The 27211-nt window shown below is 39.6% G+C and overlaps 1 protein-coding gene across 6 annotated transcripts in view; it reads left to right on the forward strand.

Moving 5' to 3' along the window:
* Positions 1 to 27211, forward strand: part of AUTS2 (activator of transcription and developmental regulator AUTS2) — a 1062127-nt gene that overhangs the window by 295166 nt on the left and 739750 nt on the right. The window contains exon 1 of one of the 6 annotated variants that reach the window (XM_081819614.1): positions 17751 to 18260. The exons of the other annotated variants lie outside the window; for them this stretch is intronic. Coding sequence (XP_081675740.1) covers positions 18213 to 18260 — 48 coding nt within the window. The 5' untranslated portion in view covers positions 17751 to 18212. Of the gene's footprint in view, positions 1 to 17750; positions 18261 to 27211 lie in introns of those variants that run through there. 6 annotated transcript variants of the gene reach the window in all.

A 27211-nucleotide genomic window follows, 5' to 3' on the forward strand; every position in this document is an offset into this window, starting at 1 on the left:
TCCCTACTCGGCGGGGAGTCTGCTTCTCCCTCTGACCCTTCTCCCTCTCATGCTCTCTGTCTCTCATTCTCTCTGTCTCAAATAAATAAATAAAATCTTTAAAAAAAAAAAAGAAAAGTTAAAAACATTTGCCTGTGACCATAAAGCTAGCTATTAGCAAAGCCTTTGCTTTTTAACCACTGTGCGATTTTCCATGCCCACTAAACTACATAAAAAGGTTTACTTTAGTTTTTTTCTCAATTCAAGCCACCACAAGATACACATTCTAAACCCAGATGGGATTCTGTTTAAAAATATGATATACTCGTTATTTGATTCTTTATAAAAATATTTTGTTTAATGGTCCCTGATGTTATCAGGGACGTTGCTATTTATTTTTCAAGATCTGAGTTCGATGTTCTGTTTCCTGTGAACCTTCCCTGATTCTGTTCTTCTCTGTGTCCCTCTAGCTCTTTGTAGCCTCGGCCTTCAGATTTTCCCCGCTTACTGGCATTTTTAGAAGCAAGTTGGTTGAGTTACTAGCCTTTATTTTTATCGCGAGCACTTTGTTGGTGCGTGGTGCGCAGTAGATGGTTAATAGATGTTGAATTGAATTGGGTGTTTAATAACTGTTGAATTTAATTATGATATTTACTTTCTGGTATGCACTTCAGGCACTTCAGGAAGGTCACTGCAGCATTAGGTGCCTGTGGAGACCCTCCTTTCAGGCTGGGAATTGATGACTTGCCATTCCTGTAAGAGATCAGTGGAATGCATGGTTGGGGCTGGTTTTTTCTAAATATTGCTCAGAACACATAATATTATTTTTCCTTTTTAAAGGGTATCAATGATACTGTCATACTGAATAAAATGAAACCTTTTTAGTTAGTAAAAACTTTTTTTAAGGTATCACAAGGTTTCTGCAGCATACTCTGTGAGCAGCAATATATATCCCAATGTTCAGAAAATCACATTTTCAAAGCTTCACTTTATTGATTTGTATCCTATTCAAAGTAGCATGAGCAAGTGGAAAGAACATGGATTTTGGAGTTAGGTGTCTGAATCAAATTCTGGTTCAGCCACTTCCTCGCTTTTGACTTTGGACTAAATAGTTAACTTTTTAAACATAGTTTATGGATTCTTAAAATGGGAAAGGTACAGATCTGCAGATTTTAGGATGAAATATGTTGGAAGGAAATGTGTCAAATCACTTCTCAGAAAGAGCTCTATGAGTTCTCTGTGGTAGCTTTTGGTATATTTTCATTTCAATTGAATACTTTTATTCTAATTACGTTCTAATTACATTCTTAAAAGTAGTGTAAGCATATGTGTGTGTGTGTGTGTATCCAGCATAATTAACATAGAGTGTTATATTAGTTTCAGGTGTACAATATAGTGATTCAACAATTCTATACATTACCCAGTGTTCATCAAAATAAGTGTACAGTCAATCCCCTTTATCTATTTCACCCATCCCCCATCCACTTCTCCTCTGGTAACCACCAATTTGTTCTCTATATTTAAGATTGTTTTTTGTTTGTCTTTTTTTCCTCTTTGTTCATTTATTTTGTTTCTTAAATTCCACATATGAGTGAAATCATACAGTATTTGTCTTTCTCTGACTGATTTGTTTCACTTAGCATTATACCCTCTAGACTCATCCATGTTGCAAATAGCAAGATTTCATTCTCTTTTATGGCTGATATTCCATTGGGTATATTTACCACATCTTCTTTATATATTCATCTGTTGATGAATTTACTGGGTTGCTTCTGTATCTGGCTATTGTAAATAATGCTGCAATAAACATAGGGGGTGCATATATCTTCTTGAATTTGTTTTTTCATATTCTTTAGGTGAATACCTTGTGATGGAATTACTAGATCATATGGTAATTCTTTTAATTTTTGGGGGAACCCCCCATACTGTTTTCCACAGTGGCTGTACCAGTTCGCATTCTCACAAACAGTGCATGAGAGTTCCTTTTTCTCCACATACTTGTTTCTTTTCTTTTCTTTTTTTTTTTAAAGATTTTTTATTTATTTATCTGAGAGAGAGAATGGGAGACAGAGAGCATGAGAGGGGGGAGGGTCAGAGAGAGAGGCAGACTCCCTGCTGAGCAGGGGAGCCCGATGTGGGACTCGATCCCGGGACTCCAGGATCATGACCTGAGCCGAAGGCAGTCGCTTAACCAACTGAGCCACCCAGGCGCCCCTCCACATACTTGTTTCTTACGTTGTTGATTTTAGCCATTCTGACAGGTGAGAGGGTGATATCTCATTGTGGTTTTGATTTGTATTTCCCTGATGATAAGTGGTGATGCACATCTTTCCATGTATCTGCTGGCCATCTGTATATCTTCTTTGGAGAAATGTCTGTTCTTGTCTTCTGCCCATTTTTAATTGGATTATTTATTTATTTATATATTTATTTTTGATGTTGAGTTGTATACAGATTAGCTTAGAAAGGACAGATTTGGAGAAGATTATAACAGTGAGTATGGTAGTAAATGTGCAAGGAAGAATTTTTCTAAGTTCCAACAATAATTGCTTCCGGTACTTATTTTAGTGAGAGTTCAATATTGTTTCATTTTTACTTGTCTTCAGCTCAGGAAAAATAGTTTTACAAAATTGCCAGGAGGAGTCTCTTTAAAATGATATCCTAAATTTGCTCATCAGAAGTTGTAGCCAGTTATAAGTTCTGATTATCTGTTCCTCCTCCAATCACTGGTCCACTCATTTAATTTTCCAGAATATGGTTTTTGGTTTGTTCTTAGGTTCTTTTTATTTTTTTAAAAGATTTATTTATTTGAGAGACAGTGAGCACGAGACATTTATTTATTTGAGAGACAGTGGAGGGGAGGCGCAGAGGGAGAGAGAATCTCAGACACCACGCTGATCATGGAGCCTGACACAGGGCTCGATCTCATGACCCTGAGATCATGACCTGAGGTGAAGCCAAGAGTTGGACACTCAACTGACTGTACCACCCAGGCACCCCATGTTCTTAGGTTCTTTGAACTGCTACTATGGAGCTAGACTTCCAGAAGCTTCTTTTTATCTGGTATGAATTCAGGGCTTATGCTAGAACATCTTGATTTTGAGAACCTTGATCATATTAACTTCCAATATTTCTTGATTGAGCTAAGTTAGATGTTGAGAATATCATGTGATCAAATTTCTTGTGTCTTTAGGCCTTTTTGTTTCCAGAATAGCATTGTAATTTTTCATTATGTAGAAAATAGGACTGTAGTTTCTGAATTCTTTGCCTTCTGATCAGGATTGCATTTTCATTTCATCAATCTGTGCTCTGAAATTGCAGAGCTAGGTAGAGCCCCGTGCTACTTGATAGTGTACCTAGAGTCATCGAGAGCTGAGAATAGGTACAATGAGCTCATCTAGAGTGGAGAGTAGCCATCACTTTTTACTGGGTTCCTTTGAGGGCTCACTAAATCCACACAGTGAATTAACTAAGGCTGTTTGAGAAACAACCAGTGGGATAATGAACACTTTTATGGTTTTTAAAATGACTATGGGGAGAATGATCAGAAGAGGCAATTCCAAAATGGCAACTGGGTTTTCATTGTTCCTCTGGGACTTGCATTGAGATGTATGCTTTTAGCTGATTTCCCCTTTAACAGGAATTCATTAGGGAGTATCCATTAGCCAATGAATAGTAAGAAAAAGGAGCAGTTTAGTTATTTCACAGAAGAAAAATGTGACTTTAACTCTTAACTAATTATAGTTGGGTGTATTAGAAGAACTGCCCCCTTCCCCAAATCTGGAAAATTTATTTAAAGACCTTGGATTTTATTTAGAAATAAGGAAAAGCAGACTGTTTCAGTTATTTAAAATTTTGTGTTTCTACTTAGATTTATCCAAAGAGATAGTGCTCAGATCTTACTTTCTAGGTACTTACTAGTAAATTATCTTTTTCTGTACTTTTATGGCAGTTTCTTATTTCTAAGGATTGAGACTTTTTATGTTGATAATATTTACATTTTTTTTCTCTTCCAAAAACTGTTGAAGTGTGAAAGTATAAATTTATACTTGTGGTGTTTGCTTTTTTAAAAAAAAAATACATATATTTTTTTGCTTTTAAATATTTTTGTGCTACTCATACTTCCTGGTATAAAGATAAAAAATGATACCAAATTTAAAAAAAATGAAAGTAGTGCTGAGTGCTCACTAAATTATTAAAATGTTAATGTGATGCCAATTGGAGCTAGTTGACAGGCAGCAACAGTGGACTGGGACTCCCCCTCAACTTTCTGCAAGGTTTAGACAATTTGGGGTGAGGAGACAAATTCTTCAATAGCCAGCATTTTCACTTACTTCTCTTTCTGAATCCTAAGTGCAGAGCAACACTGTGAAAAGTGCAGTGCACGTAACTGGCAGTCTTCATGGTGGCTTCGTTGTATAATTTGTGTGACCTTGGGCATGAGATTGTGCCTCTCTGGGTCGTAGTTGCCCAGTCATCGGAATTGTACTGTTGGACTAGATCGTGGTTCCCCGTTGTGTGTTGTGGGAAACGTGGCGGTGCGTTAGGAGTCATCTAAAGCCTCCGTGTGAACCCAGCAGGCGTATCTTCCTGCCCTCCTTCCTTATCTATTTTACCTGAGGTTTTTGCCAAAACATTAATTTTATACGTTTAAGGAAACATATTGAGGACTAAAAGGAATTCAGATACATACAGTGATGAGGACGCCAAATCTGAAAGAAAGACGCTAACACCAGGCCACAGAAAGGAGTCCCCTTGTTTTGGATTCACTGTTCTCTGCCAATTAGGGTTCTCTGATGGATCATTTCGGGGGTCATTGCCTTAGATGGCCATTACAGTCTTTCTATTCTAAAGTTACGTAACTGTGAGAACATTTACATTTTTGAATTTCCCTCTTCCTGATCCTAAATCAGTGGCATTTTCTAAAGAAGAGTTCATGTATTTTATTTACATGAAACCTGTCACGATGTTGTTTAATAACAACTCTTGTTAAGAGAGCTTGTCCTGAAAGGAAGGTACTTAGTGTTGGCACTGGAGGCTGGTGGGGTGAGGAGTGACGAGCAATGTGGTCAGCACCCTAGTACTTCTGGTGCCCCCATCAAGCCCCTCGGCCTCTCTATTTCTAATGCCATTTACTGTTGTGTTCCTTTTGTCTTCCATTTTAGTCTGGATTCTGGCGGAATGGAAATCCATGTTTCTGAACTTAGTGTGTCCCCCCTCCCCCCTCCTGTCTTCAGCAGCAGTATAACAGCCGAGCTGCTGCTCTATTAAGCCCAAGAGCTTAAAAGATTAAAGAAACCACTAACAGCAGTCAGGAGGAAGTTTAAAGGCCTGTTTTTCTGAGGGTTTGTGTTTTCATTCTGGTGGTTGAGTAGGAAATTGTGAACAGGTTGTGTTCAGCAGCTGGAATGCTCTTCCACATCTGGGCAGACCCAGCCTTCTGTTCATTTCCCATTCATTGCAAGGGTAGCTGGCCTGAGGTGGGACCTGCAGGCGGGGATACTAGAATTCTTTGTGTGTTTCGTCATTAGAACTTTTTTGTAGAAATGTTTTCACAGAAATGTCAACTTGTCCTCTGTTCTTCCACTAACTTTACTGAGTACTTAACTTCAACTCAGTTGCTGAAGAGAGGCCTGAATAAAATAATAGAAGAATCCCCCAAAGACTTACCCCCTAAAACAGGAATTGTTTCGGCTCTCAGTAAATTCCTACTTTGGAGTCCAGGCGTGGTGGCCTGCCCCTCCATCTCTCTCTCTCATGTATCTCTCAGCCTTTTATCTGTGGGGTTTGGCCTGTGGTTGCTAGAACCCAGGAGCCCGTCCCAGTAACGCATGATTGGTTCAGCCTCCATTACGCTTTTGCTGCTGCTTACTTCTGATGGATGTTTCATAGAGTGAATTGCAAGGAATCCAGAATGTCTGCTGATTTGCTGGTGGATCCTTAAGCACAGTTAGACAGTGTTCTTTTTTTTTTTTTTTAAAGATTTTATTTATTTATTTGACAGAGAGAGACACAGCGAGAGAGGGAATACAAGCAGGGGGAATGGGAGAGGGAGAGGCAGGCTTCCTGCGGAACAGGGAGCCCGATGCGGGACTCGATCCCAGGACCCCGGGATCATGACCTGAGCCGAAGGCAGACGCTTAACGACTGAGCCACCCAGGCGCCCAGACAGTGTTCTTAATAAAGTCAAAGTTTTTAAAGTTAGATGTGGGTTACTTCATTCTTCCTCTTTCTTTTACCATCATTTTTCCCATTGCAATTAGAATTTTATAGCTAGATGGGGAGCCCTTGCAATGTCCTCAGGTGCTGGAGCAGATAGCATAATTGTGTTGCTGTTCCCTTCTGATATAATCGAGAGAGGTGGGACCTGGGGCAAACTGCAGTGCTTGTCCCTTCAGGCAATCAAAACCATTTTGAAAAAGGTAATGTGCTGGTCAAATAAAATAGGACTGTCAGTTCAATTGCTATTTTTGGACAATTTCCTTATTTCATAGACGTGGAAAGAGAAGCTGAGAGAGTTTTGCTTTCCTCAAGGTCACAAAACTGGTCAGTGTCCCGACTAGGTCTAGACACTGTTCTTTGTGGGCTATTTGAGAAAATCAAGTGGTCCAAGTTAAATCATTAGTGGCAGTTTTGGTCCTAAGTATGCACAGAGCAAGGCTTTCATGTTTGGACTCTAGGATTTTAGGATTATTAAAGGTAATCTAGCTTTTAGATAAACCAAATGGATTTTGGAGATTGTAAAGAACCCATTGTGATGGCTGGAACAGCTCTTAAGTGGAGCTCCCAGACAGTTCGATTTGCAATTGTTCTGTAATACCGTATGGATTTCCAAGTAAATACATTTTGCATATTGCTTACAAATTATCTTCATGAATAATGAAAGCTGTGCTACAGGAAGCTAGAGATTATGAGAGGCTGTTTTTTTTTTTTTCTTCTAAACTATATTTCATTCCTTTGTTTCTTTTGCTTTTATTTACTGTGCCCTCAAGGGTATGTATTTGAGTTGGAGGGTGATTGGGAGGGAGAGTCCTATTACATGTTTCTCAACATCTGTGTTTCTTTAGGAAACATCATCTCTTTTGCTACCAAAGAGGGCTTGCCAGTTCGAATACGGTACACTCTGGACCATTCTTTCTCCTGTGCTGATCTATGCTATATTTTGTTTAATTTCATTTCGTTTAACTGAGATTCCTTAACAGGGTTCTGTGCTTCTCTCAGGGAAGAATCCTCTGCCATTAATATCTCCTATATGCCTGGTTCTCTCTAAGCACCTCCGTGATTTCCAGTAGCTCTCCTAACAACCTCATAAGATAGGTATTGCTACCTCCACATTTTAGGTAAAGAAGCAAAGGCCTGGAGATTGCGTCTTCCCTAATTATGCACCTGGGAAGTATAGAATTGGCATTCAGATGCAAATCTGATTTAAGCCTAGGGTAGTTTCCAAAATGCCATACCACTTCTTTGCCTTCTCTCTCTTTCTTCACCTAGCATTTTGACCATACAAATTGTCCTGGCATCTCCAAGGAGTTTCCAGATTCTTTTGTCTAGAGTATAGCTTTCAAATTTTTTTTGTCCCAGTCCACACAGTTTCTGCCATGGTCAAGTGTATGTGCTTATGTATTCACATGCACAAATGCATGAGCACACCCATGCTTACATATAAAACTGAAACAGAGTTTTTTCAAATGATAACTTAGTGCATGCAGTACACTAGGCATCTCCTTTTCTGTCCTCTTTCACTAACACACACACACTGTAGAATCTCCTTTTCTGTCCTCTTTCACTAACACACACACTGTAGCATCTCCTTTTCTGTCCTCTTTCACTAACACACACACACACACACACACGCACTCATCCGTGCATACTTACATGGTGGTGATCACCCACTAAATTGATTTTAGGACCTAGGACACCTGTAGTTGAGAAACACTGACCTGGAGGGAGCTGTCCAAGGTGGGGTTCATGCTTCCCTCCTACCCCTGTAGGATTTTTAGGATGATCCATTGGTACACAGGGCAAAATAGTAGAAATTATGTTTAGATTTATTATCTTTAGGGAAGACACGTGGAACATTATTGATTTAGTATATGATCTGGCAGTCTACTCTCTGTGGGACAGTCAGTGCCCATAAGGGTGTGGCAGGTGTCCGGAAGGGGGAGTGGACGTTTCACAAAATGTCAGATTGCTTCAGCCTTTACCCTTTTGTTCTCCCCATGTTGTGGGACATGTTCCAGTTTGTGTGGGTCAGAAAGTGTGTTACCAGGTTACACTATTTACTTTAACCCTCACAAAAAGGACAAGTGATTTTTAAAAACTCCTTCAAATTAACTGTGGAATTAGGTAACATAAGCATAGAGGGACAGCAGGAAAGTTGTAGAGCTTATGTTGCCATTATTTTTACAAGCTCCTTATCGCCCATGTTACAAGTATAGACAGCAACTACAGAATTGTATCTAGTAAGAAGTTGGCCAGAAGATTTAAATTATAAAAGCAATTGGGAACTGAGGTTTATATCCATGATCATTAATGATTTACCTTGCCCTCCGTGGAAGTTGTACCTTGAAATGACAGTGAATGTCATTATGTTGGGTAAAACATTAAAAATTGTATTCATTCTATCTGTATATTGCCCTGATATTTATTTGTATATTTTGTAATACGTACAGTCCATCAGTGCCACAGAAGTAGCTATATACATATTGGGAGGAATATGCTTAAAATTTTTTTGATACTGATAAGGGTTTAAAATCAAAATTATGTGGAGATTACTCATGGTCTGGAGAACTGCCGGTATGAGTGTCCAGTAATTGTTAATAAGTATCCTGGGGTCCAGACGAAGAGTGAAAAGAGAGTAGAAGAGAGGGTATTTATGTACAAGTTAGAGAACAACCCTCCCCACCCCTTTTCCTGGCAGAGGAGCCCTGGGTTAGGGTGTGTGATTTGGCAAGAGGCATGGTCTAGATTTTTGCCCCCCACCCCAGTCTTCAATACTTTTGCAGGTGTAGCCCACACAAGCAGGTGCAGGTACCAGTCCTGATGCTGAAGTGTGAAAAAAGGAAGAAGAGTGAACACAGGAGCCACTGATGAATGTAGGGAACAGCAGCAACCAGACCCCTCTTGTATTTAGGTATTCATTCAACTACGTATTTATAGAATACCTGTTTTGTGTTAGACATATTCAGCAACAGGAGTCCGCAAACCTCAGCCTGATGGACAAACCTGATCTGTTGTCTGTTTTGGCAAATAGAGTTTGTTTGGAACATAGCTATGTTCCTTTTTTTATGTTTTTTTCTGTGGCCACTTGTGAGCTATAATGGCGGAGTTGAATAATTGTGACATAGTATGGCCTGCAAACCTGAAGTGTTTCCTAATTGGTCCTTTACTGGAAAAGGTTGAGGACCTCTGTTTTAGAACAGGAATCTGTAGTTGCTTCTGGTGCCATCCCATGGTAACTGAGCCGTGGGCTTTTTGGCTTCTCTCCTATTTGCCCTGCTTGCAGAAAACACCTCCACTGGAGCCATGCTAGGGCACATGGGCTCAGAGAGGCAGAGCTAAAAGCATGCAGCCGGGGCATATCTATTGCTTAGGTGTCTACACAGGCAGCGTAGTACGAGAAGAGAACAAAGGGCTAGGAGTCTGGAGATGGTGGAGACCTGTGACTTTCTCTCTGGGCCTCAGGTTCCTTCACTCTGCAACAAGAGATCACACTAGATCAGTGATTCTCAAACTTTAACCAGCATCAGAATCACCTAGAAGGCTCGTTGAACAGATTGCTGGGCCCTACCCCTCCTACCCAAGGTTTCTGATTCCATAGGTCTGGGAGGGCCTGAGAATTTCTGCCCCCCCCTTTTTTTTTTTTTTTAAAGATTTAGAGAGCAAGAGCAGGAGGGGCAGAGGGAGAGGGGGAGACATCCCAAGCAGACTCTCTGCTGAGTGTGGAACCCAGCGTGGGGCTTGATCTCATGACCCTGATATCGTGACCTGAGCCGAAACTAAGAGTTGGACACTCAACTGACTGTGCTGCGCAGGCACCCTGGAAATTTATGCTTTTAACAAATTCTGGGTGTTGATACTTCTGGTCTGGCGATGTGTACTTTGAGAGCCACTGGATTAGATCTTTAGTAAAGAGTTCTTGGAAGAGTAGTTAGTCATCCTCAGATAGGCAGGGTGCCTGGATTGCTCTTTGGTTCTCTCTTTGGCATTTTGCAGGGAAAGGCTGGGGTAACACAGTGAGAAATGACATTTGGAGAGGACCCATATCCTAGATGCTTCTGTGATAGGTCATCCAGAACTATCCTGGGCTACATTGTAAATTCTCACATTCCATCTGTACAGGCTTCCTCTTCATAATCAGTCATTCCAAATTTTGCCCATTGCCTCTGAAATTCTAGACCCTCAAGTGATCAGTCTTTTAGGGCACCGTGGAAGAAAAAAAATCCATGATGGCAGATTATTTTTCATGCTGTCTTCCCCATCCCCCCTACAATGACTGCTGTTCCCTTTTTCCTTTTAAGAACTCTTGTTCCAGTTGCCTTTTTTCTAAAAAAGTCATTTTCATGGTTGCAATAATGTCTCAAGAGCTATAGGGAGCCTACTGGTGTCAGAAACTAATGCAAGTTACTTGCAGGATAATCTTAATCAGTCCTCTCAAAAATTCTTGGAAGTATTCTATTTTCCTCATTTTACAAATGAGTAGTCATTACAGATTGGGAGTTAAAAAAGCTAAGTAATGTATGACCTGGGCAATTTAAATATCCATGCAGATGACCATCAAAACCCAAGCTGCTCAGGTTTTGGCCTCTTTGCCTCTAGCCTTCACCTCTGCTTCCTCTTGAGTGCCCATTCTCATGTTCAGATCTTAGCCCTGTTGTTACCCTGGTTTGCTCTTCCTTAGAAATCATGAACTCTAATATCCTGTTGTCATTGCCGTGCAGCAGTTCATGCCGTGGTAGAGCTCTCTCTCACCTCCTTTCTCTGCCAACAGAAATAATTTTCTTCTCTGAACTATTTTTGTATCTTGAAAGTCTTAAAAAATCTGTGTACTTTGCACTAAATTATATTGGCATGTTTCTAGTTCCTTTACTACAAGGTAACCTTCTTGAAAAAATTATTTTATATCATTTTTAAGGTTTCTACAGCACCAGGTTCTGTGTCTGGTATAAAGTAGGCCTCAGTAAATAACTGCTTAACTGAGCTAGAGAATGGTTAAGACGGGGTTGAATTCAGGTCTGTCTTGCTCACAGTGCAGTATTCAGGTCTTCCACTGACTGTGGCTTATTTGTATCTAGTCTGATCTGCTTGAAGAAGGAATTGTTCAAGAGGTGGTGTCATTTGTAAGGTGCTGGGTCTACCTTTCCATATCCAATATGCTATTAGTGATTTTTCATTTTGTCAAAATGCATCTTCTCTTTTTCAACTAGAGTTCAAACAATAATTTTAGACAATATCCTAAGAACATTTGGAAACATGACATCTCAGATCTGTTTTCCCCTTTTGCTTTACAAAAGTATATACAGCTATAATTACTAATTGCTGTACTCTAAGTAGAGACGATACGTATGTTTGTGACAATTTTCCAGAGGGAGAGCTAAGTAACCAGGCTCATTTTTCCATAATGTGAATGTTATTCACAAACTATTACCATAATTGATGCACCAAGCCACTGTAGGGTAAATAATGTGTTGTGTGTGGGAAGCAAGCTAGTAGTCAATGAATATTAAAGAACAAAACCTCATTTTAAAAGAGAAGCTGTAATTATAATCATTCTGAATTCGTACTGCAAAACCAGTTAAAATAACTTGGTTGCCATTTATCTATGTAATTCTGTGTGTAAAGGAAGTAGGTATATGAGTAGAGCTGTTTAGAAATGTGTGCATACATTCACACATTTTTATAAAAAGACAATGTCAAACTTCAGAAGTAGCCATTTTTCAAAGGCATTTGATGCAGAGATGTGAACACGAACAGAGTTTATCAATGAAATTTATATTGATGGGAAAGAGCAAAATTTCAGTTTTATCTTTTGCTTCGTAGGTGTTTTATGTCTACCTGGAATGTCTTGTTCCTTTCCTTGACTAATTCAGCTTCCGTATTTTTTTTCCAAGCTCCTTTTTCATAGCAAGTCTTTCTCATCCACTTCTCATCTCTCTCTTATTGCCTTCTAGATACTCATCAACTTCTGTGTGTGGTGTATTGATTTGAACTTGTGGGATTTGTTGGTTTGTAATAAGAGGTCATAAGTCACTTCCTATGTGTATCGTCAGTCTCCCTAACCAGACTGCCATGTCATTTCAGCAAGGGATAGCTCTGTTTCTGTCTGTGTACGTGTAGCTCATTCTCATATTCTCCTGGATCATGGTCAGTGCTCTCTATGCATGTGCTGACTCCTTTAGGAGGGGCTGCTGGTTATCTCTTTTTCTCCGCCAGATGTTGCATTATGTTTGTACAAGCTTTTACGTTTCGTGCTTGCTTACCAGTGTCTCTAAAAAATGCTCTATTATAACTGGAAAGAATTAGATCCTGTTGGTGTGGAGTTTTTGATGGAACACTTAATCAGGAATCTGGAATGTGGCTTATGTGAAATATATAACCCCTTCATCTTTGTCAGGCTCTGAAATCCAAGGGAGAGGATGCTGCCTTTGTCTCTTGGTTTTTAATGTTTTAGATACATATGTTTTAGATATAGACAAGGTGATTGGATCAGAGCTTGGATACGTTTATATTTTAAAGTAAATTATAGTGTATCTATTCTTAGGAACCTTTTAGAAAAATCTCTTCAACATTGATCCTGTTACTAGTTGTAACCTCAGTATATTTTGATAATTTCCTTCAAGTATATACCTTTCCTTCTGTATGGGTTTCAGTTGTCTTTTCCATATATATCAATGAAAGTATGGACAGTGTCTGAATCACTTTAAGTTCAAATTTCCATGGCCCTTAATGTCAGACAGAGACAATTTATTCAGCTAGTTTATCCAACTGAACATATTTCTATAACAGAAAAATGAATAAATAGAAGTTCCTTAACATATTGCTTGTATAGACAGAGACCATGTTGTAAAGCTCTGTTTAGCTCTCCCTCTCAAAAGAGGATTATTGGTTTCCTGCCTTTAACTCAGTCTTAAACAATTTGACCTTTCTGAGGACTTTTTGGAAAGTTTTAAGGAAAAAAAAAAAACAAAGCTCATACAACCTCACAACCTCAAGGAATTCTAAGTATTAAAGTTCACCTCTATGAAGGTAATTGGTTCAGAAATTGAGCATTATTTGCTATACTTCAGTGCATAATATAGGTCATTATTCATGTATCTAACTCTGGGATAGCTTGAGTTTGCTTGCCCAGATAGTAATTATGACAGGGGAGGAACATTATCCAGGAGTGACTCTTTAGAGGGACGAGGAGCCTGGACCTGACCTGTGGGGAAGCTGTTCTCATCTTCTAGTCTTCCTACAAGATGGCTTTGGTGTCTGTTGAGAACTTTTTCCCACCTTGAAAATCCTAGGTGGGACTTTGGCCTGATTCCGTCAAGGACTCTGGAAACTACTTAGCTTGGAGTGCTGCCATTTGAGTCTGTTCTTGGCAATGGGCCTTGGCTTTTTTCCTGTGAGGCCCTGTGCCTCTTAGGAGCAGAGAGGAGGTCAGATGCAGATAACACAGGCATGATGTCTGTCTCCTGAAATGCTCAGCTGATGTGCATTTCTCCCTTCCCCTAAGGGTTTAAGGAAGAACACATTCATCATGGAGTGTAATGAGTAGGAAAGAACATGTGGCTTTTTTTTTTTCTGCTACTGGAAGCAGGAGAGTAGGATAAAAATCTTTCTGTTTACAAGTCAGCTGTATCTCTTTGTAATTTGTGTTCAAGTAATTTGAAGCTTTGCTGCTAAGCCAAACTTCTGAACAGTTTCATTTGCAAACGCCTTCTTGGAGGGCCAAGGGAAGCTTTTGTCAGGATTTGAGGTCTGAGATGAGAATTGTGAGTTAAGCCAAGGTGGTGGTGGTGGTTGGGGGGGGGGGGGCATGTGTGTGTGTGTATGTGTTGCATGCAAAGCATGTGCATGTACGCATGTGCTTAGTTGGGCAGGGACAAGGAGGGTTGAAGAAAAGAGGAAGGGTCTTTCCCAGCAAAGGAAACACCACATATGAAGGTTGGATGACAGGTAATGAGTCCTTTCGAAGGTTTTATAAGAGCTGTGACCAGGCCTGTTTGCTGAGAACAGGGCAAGTCCTCGAGCGCCCATCATACCTCTTCAGCCTCTCTTAACGAGCGTTCAGATGCTCTGCCAGAGGAAATGGTGTGTTCCAAGTGCAGCTGGGATGGAAATGGAGTCTGTTTAGTGCAGCTGAAGGAGTCCTCCACACAGACTGCCCCCTTCAAACAGTAAACGTCTGTTTAAAAGGAAGCAAAACAAGGCTGGTGGGAGTTGGAAGGAGCAGGAGTTTATGTCAGAAAATGAAAATGAGTTGCTGTGGAAAGCCTGTCTTGGTGATGGTTTCAGAGATATTAAAAGAACTCAGTTGCTAGTTTGTTATATTTCTGTGTATGTTTTTGTGGACTTTTAATTCTCCAGGAGACATGGAGGATACAAAAGCAGTCCTATTTCTCTTAGGGAACATGCTGCTATTGTTGGAGATGATTGCCTTGCAGCTCACAAGCCATGGCATCTTCTACTTATGTTCACCAGGGAGCTAGGTAGACTTACGATGTCTTCCCAGCTCTTCGTTCCCCTTCCTTTTGGCAAGACAGGCTTTGAACATGATCAGAGCGTGATTAAGGCTCTGTTAACAGCAGGGGGAGGTTCTGACTTGGAAGTCTAGGAAGTGAAATTTTGATTGTGCTTCCAGCTGACAGTAGCTACTAAGCAAAGGGTAGGAGGTTGTACTATAGTTGTAGGTGACACTGCCTTTACCTTTCTGTCAAGCTCAGTCGTGAGCCTTGAGCTGTGTTAACTGCTTTACAAACACGGGCCCATTTTAAGGAAGTTTGATGAGTCTCAGTGTACAGATGGGGAACTTGAGGTTGAGAGAGAGAACGAGTTTGCAGTTGCACCCAGCATGTGTCGTGGCCAGCATCGGACCTGAGGTCCCTCTGTCTCTGAAGCTCTTGTGGGCAAGCACTGCCTGTTGCATTGCACTCTCTCAACGTAGCCTCTTTGCCCTGCCTCCATCAGTTCTCGTCCTTCCCCTCTTTTAAGATGCTTTAAACAAACACAACCAGAAATCTGCCTCTGGAATTGATGCTCATCTCCTTCCTTATGTCCCGTTAGGCAATGCCTTATTTTCATGCAAATATTAGATAATTTGCGGGGATAAAATAAATAGCAATTTTATCTCATCTCCCCTGGACTCGCTAAAAGAATTTGTACTGTGTTATTAATTCTGTCTGTTCCGTGATCATGCTATGTGACCAGAAATGTGTAAGACCGTTGTAGCCTTACCAGTATTCTCAGGATGCACTTATGTGCAATAGCCTGAAGCTAGGCTCAGGAGCTAGGAAGACTCATAGGCCAGCTTAACCACAGTCCTTGTGAGACCGTGGTGAAGTCACTGTACCTCTCTGGGCTTCACTCCTTTCATCACTGTGGTCTTTGATCCAGGTCACTTCCCAGTCTGGGAGGCACGGTCTTTATCAGGACACTAAATAGGTCACATGCAGCATGTCCTTGTGTGCCTATTATTTTTAGGTGTTTCTAGAAGGGATGGTTAGTAAAATAGAAATTCATTAAAAAACATTATTAAATTCTTACATTTTGTGCAGGCTGTGAATGTGATTGAGGGAGGCTGGGGACTTGCTCGGGAGAGGCCTCTACGTCAGAGGGAGATGCAGAGAAGTAAATGGGCAAAAAGAACATTGTATGAGAAGTGCTACGAAGGGTGGAAGAAGTTAAGTATGTGATAGATGCACGTGACCCAGACTCAGGGATGAGGGTAAGGAAAGCTTCTTGGAGGAAGTGATAGCTAAGTGCCAATCCAAAGGATCAGAGAATGTGAGTTAGGTGATGTAATAGGGGGATATAAAGGTGTTCTAGATGCTGGAAAGATGCAGGGAAGGGAGAGGGGCCAGTAAGAATTGAGCCATTGTTCTCAGAGAAATTAGTGGCCTTCAGGTATGAACTCCATTCATTCACTCTACCTCCGAAGTGATTTATATCCTCACTACCAACTCAAATTAGAATGCACTGAGATCCTTTATTGTCCGTGCGTGTGAGGGGATGAGTTTTGACACACTTGCTGTGAATCTCAGTACAGAGTTTTGCTTGTGCACCTGTGTACCTGCTCTGCTGAGATAGTATTAAGGGTGTTTGGGAGCCTGTGGAGGAAAAGACTTCTTCAAAAACATTATGGGAAGGTTTGTGATTATTGTGATGTAGGGGTAGAGTTTTTCAAGGGGGCTTTTCAGTGATAATCGCTCCTAGAATTGGGAAAGCTAAAATGAAGCTGCTGCTTAGCTTCATGGTGCATTGATAGCAGCTTCCAAAATGGAAGCATATTCCTTCTCCATCAAGACGTTCAGTAAATGACATGTAGGCCTCCGCAAAGGTTCTGCCCTCAAACAGCTTCACTAGGAAAGCATGATGGGCCTCGAAGGGGAAGGGTCTGTAGGGAGGAGGAAGGGTTGGAGCTTCTATGACACAAAGGTCGGGGAATGATGATGGTCCACACGTGCTCCTGGTCATTTGCAGATGTGAAAGGGAGCTAAACCCCGTGTAGACTTTGCTCCTCCTGATTGGCAGGAAAGGTTACTCGTTAGAACGGCATAGAGGCTTCATTGCCCCATTCATCCTTTGGAATAAAAGTGGGCACAGAGCAGCTGAGTGGTAAAATATTTCAGGCTTTCTTTCAAACCACTTTGAAAGGTGGAAGCTGATGATGAAAACTCACTCACCTGTTTCTCTCTGCAGGTGAGGGTAGTATACGGCGCCCTATAGAATGTGCTTTTAAATCCAGGTGAATCTCAATTATTTAGTACTGAATAAATCTTTATTACTTGGGGGGTAGGGGTCTGGGAAGTAAGGACAAGAGATGTGCTGACATACTGTTAAATATTTTGGGGCTGGCGGTTTCCCACGTGCCTGACTGGCAGGGTGCTGTCTCTAGCACAGTGGTGCAGGGGGGCGTCATGCTCACACCTGCTGGAGCCACGCTTAGGGATTTCTCCCCTCATTCTCCATTTCTTCTCTTTCTTGCATCTTGTAAAATAGGTGCTGTGATTCTGTTTCATGTTTTTTTTTAATTTCTTGAAATCTTGAAAAGTTTAATGGGTTAATAGTAGTAAAACAAAAATAAAAACACTGTCTTTACGTTTCTGGAAAAAAAATGTATGTCTAAGTGTCAATCATTTTCCAGGCTGTTGGTTCCTGAGGCTGAATACCAGGAGCTGTTTTGGCAGCTAGTAGAAGTAAAAGGGAATAGCAAGAGAAAGCTGGCCCAGTTTCTCTTTCTCTGGCTACAAGAGGTCAAAAGATGTTGTTTCAGCTGGAGAATTTAAAATGGATTCTTACTCACTTTTTGCTAAAGAGACTGGACTGTTTCTAGTGTTGTAATCTTCTGTAGCCGTGGAGAAAGGTCACCTCCTGATCTTGTTTTGGGGACCATGGGGTTAAAACTGTGGCAGAGTCCTTTATCTGGACGCAGGCTCTTGTCAGAGTAATGTTTGGCCAGGTGTTAATCTGAGTCCTGAGGGGGAGTGCTGGAGTTCATTATTCATCCCCATGGGAGTAGGGGTGAGAGGAGGAGGCTGTCCTTCTGGGAGGGTCCGGGCCAGGGCCTGCCTCCTGCCTTTCCGGACATGTGCCATTTGTGAGGAAGGCAGCTGAAGCCTGTTTGAGGAATTCTGTTGTCAGCCAGCCAAGAGAGCAACACAGAGGGAGGGAGCCGGAGGGAGCGAAGAGGAGGGAGCGAAGAGCAGGCAGCTCAGCCAGGCAGTCCTGAAGGGCGGTTTCTGGCGGCTGCAGGATCACACACAGTGTCTTAGGCGCTAAGGGAAGGTGTACAGGAACTTAAAAGGGGAAGGAGGCCAGGTTTGAAATAGTGTATTTTCCTACTTCTCTCTCCTTTGCCCCTCCTGCCTTTGAATACATGGCATCGTTTGGAAAGCTCAGCATCTGAAAGAAGCCTTTGCTGGAAACACTGCTTTTTCTTCAGCGTTGTACTGTTTTGGTTTGTTTCGTTTTTCTTTTCCTTTTTATTTTTTCCATCATCTTTTCCTCTGAGGGCAGGAGGTGAGACAATGATCAAGTCAAGCTGGTTCTATGTCAAGTTCAAGTATGCAGAGAAGGTAAGTCAATATGTTTTCTTTTCCCAAGGGAAACCTGCCACCTCCCTCCAGCCTTCTCCTGTGGACAGGCTCCTCTGGCTACCAAGGGACTCAAATGAGCCCAGAAGTTGTGTTTGTGAATGTGTTTCCTCTGGCTTAATGATTCTTGGATGAAACACAGGCTCTGTACTGAAGGTCTGACGTTGCCATTGACCACGAGGAAAGAATCTTCAAACTGGTCCCAGAAGCATGATTCAGAATCTGAAGAAGGAAAATAATGAAACCGCGTTCATTGGAAAGACAGGCGACGCTGCTTTAGATAGAATAGTTTCCAAGAGGAGTATTTGTTACAAAACTTGATGTGTTTTCTGTTCTGAGACACATTGACAATCACTTCCCGTTACCTGTAGTTTGCTTAGTCTAGTTTTTATTTTTTTCTCTCAGTTAGCTGACTTGACTCATTCGTGAATGTAGAAAAAGAGCTTTGCAGTGTTTTGGGGTATAGGAAGAATCCCCATCATTTTGACAGACTGTTTATAAGACTGTCTCTCTACTGTCTGTTGTGGGGGTGGGATTACATTTTTAGGGAAGCTCTGAATTTCGGTTGCATCTGAAATTTTGATGTTACAGTTCTGTGTTTTAATATATCATTACTAGGCTGTGGGGGAAGAAGTATTTTCACTTACCTGGGGACGAGGACCATCTTTTTGGTTCTGGATCCTTACATGTCACTTACTCTGTTGGGAATTTATAGGGTTAGTAATGAGGTTTCCAGGGGCAACCTAAAATGCCTCCTTTTTGAAATCCTTTCTTCCTTGATTTGCGTGTTGACAGTATTGGGATACTGACTGTTGAGATAAGCTGAGACCCTAGAGAAGGTAGCCGTGATGTTGCAAGATGGAAATTGTGGTGACTGTTGCCCTACTTTTTATGATTATATGCATAAGCACGTTGAAAAATCCCTCTTCCATTCTTCTAGTTTAAAAAAGAAGTTAGTATACTTAGGGCTCATTTTCCCACATTGTTTTTTTTCCTATATGGATCTGTTTCCGCTGTGTTTTTAAGACAGCAAAATTACTTGTTCTTTACCCATGTATGTGTATGTGTATATAATCAAAATATATAGGATTTTTACTTAAAAAGATCCTCCATTTTATTTTTTATTTATTTATTTTATTATTTTTTTGAAAGTATGCTCCACGCCCAGCACGGAGTCCAGCATGGGACTTGAACTCATAACCCTGAGGTTCCCGACCTGAGCTGAGATCAAGAGTCAGACGCTTAACCGACTGAGCCACCCAGGCGCCTCACCCTCCATTTTAAACCATTTGCATTGTTAACTCTTAAAATTATTATAACCAAAATATTAGAGTCAGGAAAGGTAACATTTTGGTTTAGGATTTACTTTTTTTCTCTGTGGATTACTTTCCTTGGAACAGCCTGTTAACCATTGTTGGCTGTTATGAATTTTGATAAATTAAAACTGTGTTCTACCTCCTTAACCTTTTCCTTTTACCATGAATGTCCTGCCATAGAAATCTGAAACTCAGAGTTAAGGAATGAGAGTAAAGTAATGTTAAAAAGAGGAAAAACATTTCAAGGAATGATCTTCATAAAAAGGAAAAGGAGGGGGATGTTAAATTAATTGCCTCATCTGAATGACCATATTAGTATTCCTTTAGCAAAAGAACGAGGAGAGAATGCTTTCATGTACCAAAACATGTGTGTATCATAAAGCTTAATAATGTAAGGCTCCATAGCTAATTGAAGAATATCTTGCTTTTATTAGCGATGGGGGAGGAAGAGGAACAAAAATCTCAGTCTTGTTTTTGACATGCTTATGGTGCTCTAGATCTCTGCGATTCTCAGTGGAACTTTTGTTCTTTTATTCCTTCCCAATTATTTATTTTTTTAAACTTACATTGGAGGTTTGCTTTTCTTTTCCCCCTCCAAAACTCATCCAAATGAGTTTAGTTTCGTCTGGAGAGAGAAAAAGCTTTAGTGTAAACCAAGGGACAGGGATGCTTAAAAGACAAATTTTAAACCATTCTTTTCCACATTATTCCAAAAAGCGACTCTTTTTACAGGGCTGTTAATTTGAAATTTCCCCCAGTATTTTTTAAAGGGGGCAAAAAGAAATCCCTCTCTCTGTTTCCAAATGCTGGCCAAATGATTCGATATAAACTTGTATTTGTTGGAAAGATATTTCATCTGTGAAGTTTGTCCACAATTGTAAGAAAATACATTATGTGATATCTTTAATAGCCAGTCATTTCTTGTTTTACATTTAGGAAAAAATGATTTCATCAGTCTTAGTGATCAAGAAAAATTAAGAAATTCAAGTAATGCATTATCAAAATCATTGGCAACAGGAGAATATTACTTTTCCCGTGATCATCAGGATTGTGATCCTTTTCTAAAATTAAAAAAAAATATCTATATCTGTATATGTATATAGTATATATAGTATATAGTAAAATAAATTTCTTTTACCACAACCACATATACTTCTCTGTAGTATTTCCATTTAAATTATTAGTTAGCGCTCTCTTTCCTTCTTTTCTAAAGATTTTATTCATTCATTCATTCATTCATTCATTCATTTAGAGCAGGCAGGGGGAGAGGCAGAAGGAGAGGGAGAGAGAGAATCCCAAGCAGACTCCATGCTGAGCTCAGAGCCCAATGTGGGACTCCATCTCACGACCCTCAGGTCATGACCTGAGCTGAAATCAAGAGTTGGTTTCTTAACCCACTGAGCCACCCAGGTGCCCTGAATTATCTCTTTCTTTAATTAGGTTGGTACCTAGCCTCATTCTTTTTTTTTTAATTGACTAGTTAGATATCTGTCCTGATGTTCAACAGATACCTCTAATGCAACATCTCTAAAATGCAGTTAATTTCTTCTTCCTCAATCAAATGTATTTGCATTTCCTACCATAGGTAAGACGTCACTATCCAGCTTGGTTATCTGTGTTCCCAAAGGACCTGCTTTAGTTCTGTTCCTCCCATCTTGTTTCTGGCTTATTAGAGGGCCCTCCTAATTGGTCTCCATGTTGCCATTCATGATACCTTCCCATGCTATAAGACACTGCTAGAGTGCTATTGTTAAAAGGTTTGTCTGAGTCTCTTAGTCCCCTGCTTATTAATGACTGCCCTCTCCCCTCTAAGAATCCTCACTTGATCTCTCTCAACAGTTATGCACTTGTTCTTGTATATACATAATGAGTTGCATTGTGATTATTCACCAGTCTGTGCCTCTATAGCACCATAAGATCCTAAAGACCAGAACTGTGTTGTCTTTTTTTTGTATCAGTAATACCGGCATAAAACAGATGTTCAGTTATTCCTTAAACGTTACTGATTACTCTGTGACTCTCTTTGGGAGTCTGGCAGACCTGAGTTTTAATTCTGCTTCTGCCATTTATTGGTAGTATAGGACTTTGGGCAATATATAGAAACATGATAAAATTGTTTTCTCATCTATTAATTCGGGAAGATTATTGCCTAATGTACTTTTTTATAGTCTTAATCATTTTTATTAGACTTAATTGATAAATACAAAAGTGTGAAACCCTATATGTTAAGAAAAAAAAAAAAGAAGAGGAAGAAGGTAGCGGGAGGGGAAGAATGAAGCGGGGGAAATCAGAGGGGTAGACGAACCATGAGAGACGATGGACTCTGAAAAACAAACTGAGGGTTCTAGAGGGGAGGGGGGTGGGAGGATGGGTTAGCCTGGTGGTGGGTATTGAGGAGGGCACGTTCTGCATGGAGCACTGGGTGTTATGCACAAACAATGAATCATGGAACACTTCATCTAAAACTAATGATGTAATAATGTATGGGGATTAACATAAGAATAAAAAAAAAGTGTGAAACCCACTAGCAATTGCCTAAAAAACTTTTAAAAAATTAAACTTTTTCTGTTGAAATGATAGTAGATTCATATGCAGTTGTATGAAATAATACAGAGAGATACTATGTGCCCTTTATCTAGTTTCCCCTAAAGGTAACATCTTATAAAAGTATAGTATAATATCACAACCAGGATATTGACAGTAATGTAGTCAAGATACTAAAAATTCTGTTACCCAAAGACCTCTCATGTTGGCCTTTTTTAGCCACACTGTTTTCCTCCAGCCTCTGCATTGACTCTTGGGAACCAGTACTTTTTCCGCTATGCTGTTTTGTCATCTCAAGCATGTTATATAAATGGAATGATGTACTATCTAACTTTTGGAGATTGTCTTTTCTTGTTCAACATGAGGGAGATTCCTCCAGGTTGTTGTATGATGTTCCCTTTGGTGTGTGGGTAATATTCTCTGGTCAAGGATTTTAGTCATTCCCCCAGTGAAGGACATCTGCATTGTTTCCAGTTTTTTCTGTTATAAATAAAACTGCTATGAATATTTGTGTACAGGTTTTGGTGTTGCAGATGTAAGTTTTCTTTTCCATGGGATGAATGCCAGGAGTGCAATTGCTGGGTAGCATATTTAATTTTTAGGAAGCCACCAGGCTGTCTTCAGAGTGGCTGTACATTCATTGTACATTCTCATTGTGGCTTTAATTTGCATTTTCCTGTTAATAGCTGATGATGTTAAACATCTTTTCATGTGCTTGCTTTTCATCTGAATATCTTTTGTTAAATATCTCTTTCTCATTAAATGTCTTTTGCCTGTTTTCTAATTGGGTTTTTTACCTTTACTGTTCAGTTTCTAAAAATTCTTATTGTACTCTAGATACTAGTATATTATTGTATATATGATTTGTAAATATTTCCTCCCAGTCTATAGCTTATCTTTTCATTCTCTTAACAGCATTTTTCACATAGCAAAAAAAATTAATTTTGAGACAGTCTAATTTATAACTTTGTTCCTTAATATGCCTTGCTTTTTTTGTTAAGGCTAAGAACTTTTTGCTTGATATATCCCTGGATCCTGAAGATTGCTCTTACGTTTTTTTGTTGTTGTTTAAAGAGTTATATAATTTTATATTTGATTTGTATTTTTCTGATGGTTTCTGATGTTGAGCATCTTTTCATATGTTTTTTTGGCCATTTACTTATATGTTCTTTGGAGAAATGGCTATTGAAGTTCTTTGCCCATTTTGTAATTAGGTTATTTGATTTTTTTTGTTGTTGTTCATTTGTAGGAATTCTTTGTATATTCTGGACATTAACCACTGATTTGCATACATTTTCTTCAAACATTTCATAAGTTGCCTTTTTACTCTGTTGATTGTGTTCTATGATACATAAAAGTTTTTTAGTTGATGTAGCCCCATCAAATTTGTTTTTTTTCTTTTGCTTTTTGTGCTTTTGGTTTAAAGAATCATTGTCAGATCCAATGTCATGAAGCTTTTCCCTTATGTTTTTTTCTAGGAATTTTATAATTTTAGGTTTTAATGTTTAGGCCTTTAATTCATTTTGAATTAATTTTTGTGTATGATGTATAATAATGGACCAATTTCATTCTTTTGCATGTGCATATCCAGTTTCCTCAGCACATTTGTTGAAGGGACTGTCTTTTTCCCACCGAGTGGTATTGGCACCCTTGTCAAAGATCATTTGTCCATATACACAAGGGCTTATTTCTGGGCTCTCTATTCTGTTCCATTGGTCTATTTGTCCTTATGCTGGTACTGTACTGTTTTTGATTACTGTAATAAGTTTTGAAATCAGAAAGTGTCAGTCTTCCAACTTTGTTGTATTTCTTTCAAAATTGTTTTGGCTATTTGGAGTCCCTTGAGATTCCATATAAATTTTAGGGTGAATTTGTCTATTTCTGCAATTCCCTGACAGGCAGTTTTTATTCTGATAGGAATTGCTTTGAATCCGTAGATCTCTTTGGGTAGAACGCAAATCTGAACAATATTAAGTGTTCCATTCTATAAACATTGATGTCTTTTCATTTGTTAGTATCATCTTTAATTTCTTTCAGCAATTTTCTATAGTTTTTGAGTTTTTATTTTTTGTTATTGCATACTGTGTTTTTGAATTCTAAAATTTTCTCTTGGTTTTTCTTTATATCTTCTCTTTCTTGGCTGAGACTTTGCTGTGGTTTTTCTATTTTTTCTTTGGTTTCAAGCATGTTTGTAATTGTTTGCTGAAGCATTTTTATGGTAGGCATTTAAAATCTTTGTTATTTAACATGTCTGTTATCTCAGTGTTGGTGTCTGTTAATTGCCTTTTTCCATTCAGTTTGAGAGTTTTCTGGTTCTTGATCTAAGGAGTGATATTGATTGATACCTGGATATTTTTTTGAGTATAGGCATACCTCGGAGATACCACAGGTTCTGTTCCAGACCCCGACAGTGAAGCAAATATCACAATAAAGCAACTCAAATGAATTTTTTGGTTTCCTAGTGCATATAAAAGTTACATCTGTGCTACACTGTCATCTAGTAAGCATGGAAAAGCATCACATCTAAAAAAAATTGGGTATATACTTTAAAAATAGTTTATGGTTAAAATATGCATCACTGATGATCACCATGACAAATACAATAATAATGAAAAAGTTGGATATATTGCAAGAATTACCAGAATGTGACACAGTGACATGAAGTGAGCAAATGCTTTTGGAAAAATGGTGTGGATAGATTTGCTTGACTCAGGGCTGCCACAGACCTTCAATTTGTTAAAAATGCAATAAAGTGAAGCACAGTAAAATGAGGTATGCCTGTATTATGTTTTGAGACTATGGATCATACCTAAACATTCTGTTTTTAGTTGGATTTTTCTGACTCTCTGGGAAGAGAAAGGTGTTATCACGTTGGGATGGAAGTCCTGGTTTCCAACTTGACCTTAGTTTTCCCCTGAAGGGGAGAGGACATCTTAGTTAGCGCTGAGTAGGATTTTCATTTCCCCTCTAAGCCTCAGCTGATCCCGTCCTGACTGAGAGGGGTAATGATGTCTCCTTGCTGCTACCCTCATGGCCTCCCCTGACACCACAGGGGAGGAGGGTGGTCTTGTTGCCTCCAGGCCGTGATTCTCCACAATGCTTTTCCTTACACCACCCCAGTGGGGAGAAGTAGGAGGTGCCTCCTTACTGCCCCTTGAGGATTTAGCCTTCTCAAGTGGTCTCCACCGACATGGAGGAGCTCTTTCCTGCCTGGCGGAGGTGAAGGTCCAGAATCTCCACTCCAACTTCTCTGACACCCACGAGCTGTGGTGATGAGGTGACTCGGTAAAGCCTGGGGAGGGAGGGTGGAAGTGTAGGCTTCCCACTCAGCCTTGCTGATGGGGAAGGGGGTGTGTCCCAGGTTTTTCTCTGATGTTTGTCCAACAGTTGTTTGTGTTGCTAGTTTGACTCATTTCTGTTCCTTTGTCTAAAGAGAGCTGACTTTTCTTGGGGCCTTTTCTGTATCCGCTATTGGTGTTTTTGGGTTTCTTCTGCTTTCTTCAGCTCATGGTTTGGGGTATTTGAGGCAACAAACAAAATCTAAAACAAAAAACCTAGGGAACTCCTCACCATCTCATTTTTTGGGTCCCCAGTTTTCTAACTGGTCTGCCTTCTTCTCTTCACATCTCAGAACATCTATTTATGTTTCCTCATCCACAGTGTCCAGGGTTTTGAGTTGTACTTGTGTAAGTAATAGGGGCCAAGTATGTCTATTTCTTCTTCCTGGAAGCAAAAGTCCCTTGATACGCTTTTTAAAAAGTGATTGAATTAAAAAATAAATAAAAAGTGATTGAGTGACATGTTTTTAAGTGTTTGCTTTAAGTCACTTTGATAGATCTTACCTGTAGATATTTGTAGAAGAAAGGCATTCAAATCCCATTCATTTTACGTGTCAGGCCAAAGTAGATCTAGTTATGTACTTTTTGGTAGTATTAAAAATAGTTACCTAAAGCTTGAAATCATTAAAAGAAAAAAGCATATATTTAAATACATTATAGTAAGACAAGTGATGATGCTTTTCTCACTAATCTTTTGGTGTAGATCAGTGGTTTGCATTGGGTGTGCTTTGGGGAGCTTTAAAACTTGGGGAGCTTTAAAAAATAGTGATGTTTAGGTATCAATCCTAGAAATTCTGATTAAATTGATCTGAAGTGCAGCCTCAGCACTGTTTTTTTTTGTTGTTGTTGTTGTTGTCTGCCCTCCACCCCCCCTTTTTTTTTTTAAGATCCCTAGGACTTTAAAATATGCAGTGAGGGTTACTTTGAGAATGGTTCCACTGATTTGTGTTCCAACTGTTCTTTCTTGCATAAACCAGATCCATAATGCATTGACCACAATTGTCTATGAGGGTGTACTAAAACTGTTGATACAATTTAGACATATATGAGTAATATGAGTAAAGACTCCTTTTAGATTCCCCTTCCCAGTCCTGTATGGTTGTCTCATATTTAATTCGTCAACAGTTTATTTTTTAAGGAGCTCTGTTTATAGTATTCAGCTTAATTTTTATGGAAGCAATATCTCACTTTCATTTTGCACTCATCTTTGGTTTACACGATATTTAATTAAATAATAAATAAAACTAGCGTAAACAAGTTTTGGAACAGTTCACTTTTAGTGATTGTCTGATGCATTGGTGCCTTATGGAGGAGAATTCATTGACTATGAATTGTTCAGTCTGTTTTACAAAGGAAATGAGGCCTACAGTTGATCTAGTTTGTCAGTGAATGGAAGTCAGTTAAAAGATCGATTATTTATTTATTTATTTATTTATTTATTTTAAGATTATATTGAGAGAGAGAGAGAGCAGGGAGGAGGGGCTGAGGGAGAGGAAGAAGCAGACTCCTCGCTGAGCAGGGAGCCCGATGTAGGGCTCGATCCCAGGACCCTGAGATCATGACCTGAGCAGAAGGCAGATTCTTAACCGACTGAGCCACCCAGGTGCCCCAAAAGATCATTTATTGTAAAAGATATGTGGTTGGCTTGATTTTAGGTCAGTTAATATTCACCTAAAAGAGGGTGGGATATGTTTCATTTTTATTCCATAAGTGAATATATTAAGTGCAGATTTTC

This window comes from Leptonychotes weddellii, chromosome 5, assembly GCF_054177405.1.
Source record: "Leptonychotes weddellii isolate Sample4059 chromosome 5, ASM5417740v2, whole genome shotgun sequence".
In the NCBI taxonomy this organism is placed as follows: domain Eukaryota; kingdom Metazoa; phylum Chordata; class Mammalia; order Carnivora; family Phocidae; genus Leptonychotes; species Leptonychotes weddellii.